This window comes from Clavelina lepadiformis, chromosome 1 (genome assembly GCF_947623445.1).
Source record: "Clavelina lepadiformis chromosome 1, kaClaLepa1.1, whole genome shotgun sequence".
Classification (NCBI taxonomy): domain Eukaryota; kingdom Metazoa; phylum Chordata; class Ascidiacea; order Aplousobranchia; family Clavelinidae; genus Clavelina; species Clavelina lepadiformis.
In genome coordinates this window covers 20656129-20667939 of record NC_135240.1, presented here as the reverse complement: position 1 = coordinate 20667939, position 11811 = coordinate 20656129, and the positions used below count along the sequence as shown (strand labels likewise).

General features: G+C 35.6%; 1 protein-coding gene across 1 annotated transcript; it reads right to left on the bottom strand.

Moving 5' to 3' along the window:
* Positions 1-6160: 6160 nt before the first annotated feature.
* On the bottom strand, positions 6161-10079 carry LOC143466959 (cGMP-dependent protein kinase 1-like). The gene is made up of 7 exons (XM_076965002.1): positions 9585-10079; positions 9359-9475; positions 8135-8367; positions 7819-7903; positions 7567-7724; positions 6809-6900; positions 6161-6651 (listed from the first exon to the last, which is right to left on the bottom strand). The coding sequence occupies exons 1-7, from the start codon at positions 9908-9910 to the stop codon at positions 6568-6570; spliced, it is 1095 nt and encodes a 364-aa protein (XP_076821117.1). The 5' UTR covers positions 9911-10079; the 3' UTR covers positions 6161-6567.
* Positions 10080-11811: the final 1732 nt, after the last annotated feature.

Below are 11811 nucleotides of genomic sequence, written 5' to 3'. Positions count from 1 at the left end.
TTTTTATGAAATAACATAATTTTGTTCCGAGTCGTTAGAGCTATACGACAAATATGTTCAAGGAAGTATAACGAAAACATTACGCGTTTTAAGTTGCAGACAATAATTATCAAAGGATAAATAATGATTTCTGGGTGTAACAATTAAAATAAAGCAGCATTAATTCAGAAGATATAGGTTTGCAGGATTTGGAGCTTTCGCTTTGACTTGTGTTAACGGCCAGGTAATGTGGACAATGTTGTGACAAATACATTCGAACGTGTATTGAGTAATGTTGATGATATAGTAGACGCATGTAGTGCGAAATTGAGATAAAATGAGCCACAAATTCATTTGAATTTTAAATTAGTTTTATCTCATCAAACGCACTTAACTTATCGAATGGCTAACTTCTTTCAAAAATTGTTGAAAGGTTCATTTTCAGGTCTGAAAATTAAATTTTGCTGTTAATGCTGAGTGTTCTTCAAAATTAATCGTGTGTCAAATAAACGGCGGCCACTTAATTAACCTTCGAGTTGACGTGCAACTTTTGCAATATAAATGATTCAAGTTGCTAAATTGCTCATAATACTGCTACCTCTATAGGTAAAAGCGAAATTCCGAAATTGAGCTTATACTGATAGGAGTCTTTTTGGAAACAGTCCTTACCCATAAGCTATACATCCATTATTCAGTCTGGGTAGCATATAAATCCACTTTATAAAATTAAATTCCTCGTACATTTTGATTAAATTTTGCTGCGATATATATTCTAAAATAAAATTAAAAATACTGTTGATGGGATATCTATGAAATTGCGATTTTCATTAAATTTTAATGAGAACAAATGAATTTTTCTTCCAGATCACCAAATCGACGTTTTAATATGTTAAGAAGATAGATCTTTCATTAAATTAATATCAAAGCGCAGCCATTTTGAAACGATTTCGGGTATACCAAATATACGTTTTGATTGGTGTATTTTTGTAAACTTTGCTGTATAAGTGTATAGGCTTACAAAAATGTGCCCTGTTGTTACTGACCATGTAAGAAAATGCCTTAAAATATGGTGGTTTTCACTATGATCTTGGATGGCATCATTATTTTAAGGTAACATGACCTTTTCTAAACTCACTTGTTTTCATGTAATTTAAAACAATTGAATTTTTTAAAGGATTTATGCCTTACTCAAAATAAGACGACGTCAACTGCAAGTCATTTTCAGGAATAGAAACCAACAGAAGTGTATGTTAAATGTATACAAATGTATAATATATATATGTATATTGTATATGTATATATGTGCACGTGCGCGTGTGTGTTTGTGTGTGCATTAGAGTTTTAGTGGTAGCTTCGTATGTTTAATGCACAACAAAAGTAGGCAATATTTTGTAAGCATTTTGCCGTTTTTTGAATTTTATACCTTACCGTTATACTGTATACACATTTTTAAGTTTCTTTATTATTTATAATTAAGATAAAAACAAACTGATTTTGGACAGATTTATGGCTACAAATCTTGCCTTTTATCACGTTTGTTGTATGATCCGCTGTACATCATACCGTATCGAATTTCGCAAAATACACCAGCCGGTTGTAGATGGTAATTGTGGGAAAACTTTAGATGATTTACCTAATTTAAGACTTTAAAATTTGTATCAGGGCCTAAAATAAACTGTGTATTTGCCACAAAATGTTTTTACCCATTGGTATAAATATTTTGCAAACGTTTGTTGTTTTGTAAGGTTGTATAAAGGATTTCTGGTAAATTAATAATTGATCAACAAATAAATAAATAAATAAATACAAAGCAAACAAATTAGAGTTTTTATTAAATCTTAGTAACTGATTATACAGTATAAAGATCGAAGTTTCAGAGTAAATTCGTTGAATTCGAGTTAACCCTAATCTGCTACGTCAAAGACCCTGACATAATGTCTAACTCCCACGATGCTCGGGAAAGATTACAAATGTTTGAACAAGAGCATATCCAATTGTTTTCCCAGGGTTAAACAAACTTTTCAAACTTATGGGTACAACTATAATACAGGTTGCAATTTTAACAGTCTTGATTACGACATCACAAAAGAAGCGTGTAACGTAACACTTCTGCATACCTCTGGTCGTCGCGCTAAAACCGTGGATCCCTGAAGTCATTCGATCAGCGACAGTTGGTCTTCGGCAAATCTTTGAAGGAAATCACTGACGCTCCACTCTCAACATACACCGCATAGGTAATTTTCACGCTCGCATTAATATTTCAAATCCTTTCGTAAATTTTCTTGTGAAGCTACATACTGAGGCTGCGCAACGAGCCTGTGGCAAATGTAATTTTAATGAGTTACCGTGTTAATTTGTAGTTGCCAAGAATATCGCGTTTAAAACAATTCCATATCTCAGCCTGTTTGTTATGTCATTTAATTTTTAATGCTCTTTGGCCAAGTGAACAGACTGACGTATAACAAGAGCCGACCCCCTTATATGTGTATAAGGTGATTATTTATGGTTTCACCAATGTAAGGAAAACTTTTACAGCAAAGCGCTCTAATGTTCCAAATCTTAACGAGTATATTAAATATCTTCAATGGACGGTCAGCAGCTGATTGAAAAAGTCCTCCTTAATACGCCTCAGCTTTATTATTTCGGAATCCATAGAAACTATATAGCTCAAAAGCCCTTTCGAAAAGTTTAACCTTCCGAATATAGCCAGTATAGAATAACAAGAAAAGGAGCCCGTAATCCGGTCTTTTTGATGTCACATATCGCAGGTGACCCGCTATAATCAGGTAAAATCGGCAAGCTGCAATCATAATCGCCCAGGCACGATCATGGGTTCAATTATTAATGATTTCTTTGGGTGAATGGCCAGAGATATTGTTCGCTCCATAATCAAGCAAAATTCTTTGGCTTTGTGTTCAAGCAACATAGAAATTGGTTTTGTCGAGTAAATGGAAAATCGAGGACAGGACATTCAATGGCGATAAACAATTTATGAGGCGTCCATTGTACCGGATCGTTTAAATTGCACGTCAGACTTGAATTACTTTTTGTTGAGAATACCGAATAAATTTAATCGCACCACGCCATCACAGTGATATAAAAGCTTATGGTACCGAAGAATTCAATCATCCAAATTACATGAAAACACCAAATTATAATCGCGCTGCCAAAACATGGTATGGATTTGATCGGTTAAATAATTTATGAAAAGTTAAATACGACATTAATATTACCGAGTGCTTTTGAAAGGCCGTGACTAATTTTTACAAATAGATATCAACAATGAAATAAAAATGATATAAGCCTATAAACATGTACTGGTGATGAGGAATTTTGCCCGGACTTCAAGAATAATCAAAATTCTTTGTTTGCTTTTTCATATTTGTCTTTTAAAAAGAGCATGCATGTTGTGTGAAACAATAAATTATGCATGAGCGTTTTCAAGTCAAGAAACAAAAAGCACTTAAAATATTTTTAACAAGGCGTGATCTACACGTGGAGCAAGCCTTAAAATCTTTGTTTAGGAATGAATTTATAGCATGTCTCTATAAATCTTGACTGTTTGTTTCGGATAAACAGAGATTTTGTATAAGAAATTCATTTGTATATGGCCAGAGACTGGCCGGCGTTTGTTTTTGTGTAAAACAAGCTACCGATACGGATGGATATTAATCACAGTCGTCAAGGACCGAAAAATCGGTTCGTGTAATCGACCTATGAGCTCCGTCAGTTAGTCACATGTGCCAGACGTCAATGAATTCCGCTTGACGTTTATGGAACACTTTAAGCAAAAACACAGCGTAAGTGTTTGACAGGACTTCCTATTTTACGCCAGATTACACCTGTGTATAGCTAACTCTGAACAAACTAATTAAAATCCAATAAAACCGTATAAGGCTGTAGTTAGATGGCCCACTGCTGTTAATACCATTCAAACGTATACTATTTTTGTCTTGTTTTAATGCATTTTCATATTGGGTGTGTTTATGACGTAAATCAAGGTCTATTGTCGACCAAACACAAATCAAATGCAGAAAAGTTGGTAAAGATTGTGTAGAGCTTACCCGTTGGCTGAAACTGTGATAAATATGCCGCAGTTATCGCAATCTTTGTAAATAAAAGCCACTGCTCAGCAGGGAATCACTCGACACACATGTGTGGTTCACACAGCCCATCTCGACGGTTAATTAAACATCACCAATCAGAAGAGAAATATTTTTGAAGAGCTTGTCTATAATTAACATGTTCAACTTCGTAAGAGAAAATGCGCACTTGCTTGTATTTGCTGAACAAAGATAAGAAGCGTAAATTTGTCATGGTAAAACAACCAAAAAGGTAATCGGTAGCTCGCTGGTTTATATTAGGTGCTGCGTAATACCTGTGTAAAAAGTCTCTGTGATTTATCACTACCCAAATAGTTGCGGTAAAAAGTTTCTAAAACACTTGATATTACAAAGCAAAGGCAGCTAAAAGATCGTTGCTACAAGTTCAAAGACTTCATTTCAACCAGCAAAATGTATAAGTATAACATCGGACTTGTTTTTCTATCCCACCCAGATTGCTTCGTGTTGAGTTCCCTTGCCACCCAGGCGGCTGACGTCAAAAGGTCGCTCAGGATCAAATGGTGTTATGAAAGTTACGCATATCTTTGCGTGATTTTGAAGGACAAATTTCACCATTTTCAACCTAATTTACAAGTTCAAAAAGGCAATATCTGCTACACTCTGTCATTCTTGTGAAGATTGAAACATTATGAACGTCACCAGTAGCCTGAAAGGGAGTATTTGATACGAAAATTGAAGGAAAAGTTTGTGAACTTATTATAAACCCCTAATAGAGATATTTGCATGACATGACACGTATCGCAGGCCACGAAGTCAATCTGTGCACTTTCAGACACGGTCTAACGCACCATTAAGAAACAGAAAAGTGACCTGCATGTGTCGGATAAAAAAGTGACAGTTCAACAACCAGCGAATTTCCAAACAAACCACAAACGCGCGACCATCACCAGAATCATCCTGGAATGATGCTATTTAAAGATAAGTTTTTTAACATACCAACCATAACTCACACAACAGTTGTTTCTTTAGAAAGTCCAATGACTGTCGCAAATACCTTCACAAGACTAAAGCGTTCGAGCCCATATGTCGCATTGCCGTATACTAGGTTTATTTGGATAAAAGGAAAAATTTCAACGTATCTGAGCATAGTTTTATTAAGGAAATATAACATTCACCTCGGTGTTGACCCTTTGAGATAATGTATAATTACAAACCATATGTTCATTCGTATTCTTGGTCTTATCCGTAACATTACGTTCATTATACCGAGTTTGTTTCGTCAAATCATGTTTTAAAAGGCCAACAGGGCTAACGTAGAATGAAATAATATTTGCTTTATAAATTACTAGATTCAAATCAATTATCGACATCTTAACAACAATTTCTGTTATAAATCTCGGTCCCTGTCAAATTTTAAGTTATTTTGGATTCCGGGTTCGCCAGAATTGATGACATAAATGTTTAATTTCTTATGGATAAATGGCAACAAACGTTATTGTAGACGCGAATTTAGATTCAATGTAACTAATGTAAACACTCTTTTAGCATATGTTACTAATAACTACAAAATTTCCGGAGCTATAATAATACTATTTAATTATTCCATGAGACTAATATGGTTTCCCTCATAAAAAACAAATTATGGTCATGATTTTCTGCAAGTTTTTACCTAAAACAAATAAAAGAGGGGGGCTTGTTATACACTTTATTACAATATTGGAAGTATTTAATTTTGTGATGCTCACTCATATAGTCATCCTAGCTTTCTTCCGTTAGATAAAATTGAAGACGATTCTGCTTTTGCTTATAGCGCCACCGTGCGAACAATGTATGAGATTTGAGAAAGGGGGCGTAGTCAAAGAATTTTGCGATTGAAATGTTTTGTAACATTTTCCTATTTGGCTTATAAAGAAAAGCTAAATCTTCGCGGAATTTCATGGAGGTGTTTTTTTTACTTATATGGGTTAGCATGATAATCTTTTCAGATGATGCCTTGGGGCGTAAGAAGGATATTTTGCAAATTACCCGCTAAGCAAGACATAAATTTGCTGTAAAAGGTCATAGCGCAATTGAAATCTAGATACAAACTCTTATACGTTTGACTGGCCATCACAAGAAAACATGAAACCTTTTTATTACATAGGCTATTGGCTTATACAAAATAAGAATGCATTTGATTATTACCAAAATGTGCATTAGATGAGAAATATTTTTTTATTGTTTTTAATTTGTTTATATGAATATAAAAGTAATATACCAAGTTAATAATATAAAAAGTCACAAACGTTATGAATACGGTGCTAAATATAGGATTTTGTAACACCTTATAGTCAGTCAAGCCGTGTTATCTGTGAAATATTATCGATGGTTTTGCTTACTCACAGCGTTTCATAACAGAGGTTAACTTTTTTAGGTTTGTAAAATACACTGCAAAGCAAGAGACTAGCTGTGTCGTGTAGATGACATAATATAAACCAACAGTGAAAAGAACAAAACCAATTCCATCAAAAAAAAAACTCGTTACTTAAGATAAACACAGCGGTGAAACCATATTGCCAGCACGTAGTTGCAACCAACTGAAGCCGTAAAACCACTCGTGGGAATGAATCTGCAACAACAAAGCACGTGATGTTAAGCACACGACAACAATTACATAACCACTAATCTGTTACTCATATTTGTTTCTATATGACGTGGCGTTTTGAGAAAGGGCAATTACTGCAGCATTTTGATGAGTGATACTGCAATAATAAACTATATCTTGCCTCGGGGCCGAGTCTCCTTTCTGGCTCACGGTAACATAAACCGCGAACGAAAGAGCGTGTCACGTGGTCAAGATTGTTTGGAAAGGCCACATCTGTATTTCAATATGAAAATGTAATAAAATTTGACTCTGAACATGTCTTTTGAAATACACTACTTCTACTTCATCATCAATAGTCTAGATCAGGGCTTCCCAAACTGGGGGTCGCGACCCCGCAAGGGGTCGCGTAACGAACTTCAGGGGTCGCAGAGCGTATACCAATTTTACACGAAGTACAAAATACAATCGAAACAAAATATCGTTCCAGCCTAATCAACATTGAAACCGCCTTGAGACCAGCATTAACAGATATTGAGCCACGGCTGGACTTGCTTTGTATAGCAGAAAGCAGTCGCACCAATCACACTGAATAAATGTGTGTGATTTTTTGTTTCCAGTAGCCTATATATGTGTAAAGTAGTAAATAGACTTTGAGTACTGGTTGCTTGAATTCAGTCTTTACTCTTTGCATCTCAATAAATGTCACTAATGACTAATGTATGTTTCGCACTGCTAATTTAATCAATTTAAACGTGAAGGGTCGCGGAAAACTTTAGAAGTTTGAAAGGGGTCGCGAGCAAAAAAGTTTGGGAAGCCCTGGTCTAGATAAGAACAAGCAACACTATGACGACACCATTCACAAACAACGTTACTTTCGGTCGTAAGATTAATTTAGTACAACTGTTTTCCTGATTAGGTGTGCTTGTTTACATTGCTCACCTGTTATGCCGCGAATAGTGGCCTTATATGTGTCGATGATTGCAAGCCTACGAAATGGCGAACGGCAAGTTAATATTTCATATGCAACGACGCCAAGAGAGAAATAGTCAGCACTGAACGAGTGACCTTTGTCAAGAAGTACTTCTGGGGCAATATATCTGTACAAAGATAAGGTTTGCGTTCATAGTTTTAAATTTTACAGGAAACAAGAAAAACTGAATTATTTAAGCAAGAATTAATGAAATGACTTACCCTGGTGTTCCACAGAAAGTGTATGTTGAAGAATGAGAAGGATCAACAGTCTTACAAAAGCCAAGATCCGCTAATTTAAGTATTCCTAAAATAATAACAACCAACATTATCCGTCTGTAAACGTTATACCACACGTATGCTATAGAGTATAGAGTATAGACTATAGAGTATAGACGAAACAACCTAGCATGTCACCTATATACAACTACATATCGCCTATAACGTTTATAATGAATGTTGGCTATAAATATACCTTATCGTAATATCATGTACCGTAAAGCAACTGCAAGCCTTCACATCATAGTTAATTGCTTACCATGTTCTCCTATTAAAAGGTTTTCCGTTTTTACGTCACGATGAATGACATGTAGAGCATGATGAAGGTAATCGAGCGCTTCAACGGCGCAAGCGATAACAAAGCGAGCCATGCTACAATGCATTGGTCCAAAACGTTCCAGGTAGGAGAAGAGATCGCCCCCCAGACAGGCTTCCGTGAGGAGATACACGTGGTTTGAAGAAGAAAATGTCTTGTAAAGCATGGGAATAAATCTAAACAAGATGCAGTATATATCTCATGGCACCGCAACTACATACAACATGGTTAGAAAGCAGTTTTAAAGGCCACATAAAGGTGAAAAATTAAGCTAAACATGTTACAAAACAAAACCGGAACAAATTCTCGAATGACCTCATTAAATGTCTACAATGCTACTTGTTATAAAATCAATCTTAGAACAGAGCATCAACCATTCTTGTTTAGCGCATAAACATTTTCTCAGTTGGACTGTTGTGGAAAATTTCACAGCCCATGTTACTGTATCTTTGTGAAATTATGAAACATAGGCGGCTTACTTATTAATCGCTTTAATGATACAACTTAAATGTTCTATAATTTTCTGCTACAATGACAAAAGCATAGGGTGTGCTAGAGAAACAGTAAATGCGTTTAACGTAACTCATTGCCGAATTGCATGAAAGTTCAAATAAATGCGAGTAGGCTACAGATGATTATATTATAGCTGGAGCCGAAAGTCATAGAGTTGGTGATTCAGAAGCACACAGCAATGATTTTCAGAGAGTGCGCTCATAAATCACTGACATTATTACAGGTAAATTTGCAAACGTTGGTACACGTAATACACAGCATACGTGTGTTGGAAATTGCAACCGCGTAGTGAAGTCGAAATGAGTGTGCGAATGTACGTCAGAGTTCTCGTAACCCAACTATCGTACAAACAAACTACATGACTAACCATGCAATACATGTATTTACGTAAATTGAAAATAGGTCACTTCACCGTATCAGTTATGATTTCAATTAAATTCAGACCTTGGTTGAACATCTAATAAGATACTCCAAATGCATGCTGCAAATAGCCTATGGTCTTTTATTCCAAGCACATTAAGATAATGAGTGACAGGTTTATGTGTTGCTTTCCTGTGACCATGGCCCGAAGCAGTAAATTTTACGAAAGAAGTGTTCATTACCGAATAATCACTATATTAAGAGACATGTTAACATGTTCACAAACTCCCGTACCTTGATTTAGCAGCCATCAAAACATCTTTTTCTGCTTCAAACTGCCGCTGTTGTTTCGCTTCAAGAACTAATTTTTTGTTGATCTTTTTTAAGGCGAAGCATTCTTCATTTTTGTGTCTAAAAACATATTGCCAAAAATTAAATCATTATTTTTTAGATGTCAACTATAGGCTTATAAGCGTGGTTGTGCTATAAGTGTTGCTATGTTGTTACGTAAGAAGTTTACCTGGTTAAACGAACAAGGTCTACCCTGGCATATCCGCCACCCCCTAAATTACGGACATAATCAAAGTCATTCAACGTAATCTCATTCCAAATAATGGAACAGTCGTTTGTTTTGCGAAATCGAGATGGAAGTGATTTTGAACTGTCTTTCGTTTTGTCTTTTTCATCATTCCCCTGATTCAGACAACGTTCGTCGTTTCCATAAAGCGATTTTGTCTTCTGTCTTCTGGACGACGTAGGCTGGCACGGCCTTCGTTCCACGTCAGAACAGAAACCACTGTCTGTCGAGGCATCATCCCATACCACCAGATTCGAAACCGTACTCATTCGGTTATGTATCAACTCGCAACACAACGTATTTATTATTATAATTTTTGTTCACTGCAACAGATAAAACCACCAAAATACTAACAACTTAAAGGTTTCTATAATTATGACACTAATCCATGACATTTACTGAAATTAATTTCATTATTAATACTTTATCCTCACGAGAAAAGCTCAGCACGGCTTCGATTAAACCTAAACTGCATTAAATACATTAGTGTTGTGATCGAGTTACAGCGAGAATGGTTGACGCTTAATCACGGGTCACAACGCCTCTTATTTCAAATAAGGCTGAAAGAAACACCATGTACTCGACAGCAAGCAACATGCCACTATAACATCATGCTTCTCAAGACTATCAGTTATAGCTCTAACTGTATGCCTACACATTTTCAAGTGTTTTGCCCAAGGCGTTTTTATCTTAACGAATTTAAACTACATATGATGCTCCGATGGTCAGAGCCTCGTGAACACTTGTTTATGATCACATTGATCACGCCGTATTTAGTGGGGAGAAACTTGAATGCTTCCGCGATTACGTCAAAAGAGGCGAAGGGAGAGATTACTTTATGTTGATAAGTATGGATTTGTTTACGAGGATTTTATACTGATGCGGTTATGTTATGAGTTCCTGACATCTTCTCGCTATCGGCTGTTGAAACTTAATTTTTAGGCACAAATGAAGAAAGATGACCATTGTCTCCATCTACATGACTTCGTAACTGTTACAAGTTTCAATGAAACCCAGAAACATTTAAATTTTGTATAAAAATAAATGCGTACTCAAATATATCAAAATTTTGACAAAATAGTAAAACGAACTAATATATAAAATCTTTTTGTTTTGTTAGACCGTGTAGGCCTACTTGGTTACATTTTAGCTGTGCAGTTGCAAAATGTAACCTGCATTGTTTCGATCATGTTCATTGTTAATATCGCACAAAATTCAAACAGGTGCTCAGATTTCGAAAACACTAAAAGCTTAATTCGTGGATAATACTAAACTATTTCAAAACCATTAAAAAAGCATATAAATTCTGATAGATTTACCTATTCTTTCTCTTTTCTGTTAGTTGTTGGATATCTGACGGCGGTATTATGCCTTACATGTGTACAAGTTAAACCAGGTAAAATGGTTAATCAACTGTTTTATCGTAGGCCTATAGGCTATATGGTCGTCGCATGTTCCGTGATTAAGTGATGGGCCGGTTGTACATGATTCATTCTTACCTGTTGCGATTCTGCATCATACGTTGAGCTGACTTATGTGACGTTATTGATCATGCTTCTGCGATAATTTTGTATAATAATTAGCAGAAAAGCGGACAAAACAACCAACACAATTTAACTCAGTAACACAACGATTACACAGTACAAATGTCTAAAACCAGTAATGTAAACATACAGCATAGGTTCCGTAGCTCGTGAATACATGGCATAACATATAGCCTACGTAACGTTCGTTACGATTTCACAATATAGTGTCGGCTCCAAATAGCTCTGCGTGATACATAGCTACCGAAAGCACATGAATCTGTGGCGGCAAGCGCAAAGCTCCGGACATTTTCTTTTAAGTACTCCTTTTCCTCCTTAATTTACATTCTTTCGTTAATTACTTTTCTTTATAGGCCTATATATCCTTGCGTTTTCAACTTTGTGTAGTACCTTAATTTACATTACGGTTATCAGTTTTTAAATGAAGTCTTACCAGTTTTTTTATTTGTTGGCCAACATGTTTCTGTGAAAAAGTATAATACCCGAGAAGAACACGCAACTTATTTACTCCTGGGACAGATGAAGCCTCATCATCGTTTTCAGAAAACCTGATCGGCCAGAAATCCATTATGATTGCTTAACACAAAAACTGATAGTGAAATCGGCAATACCTACACATAATTATA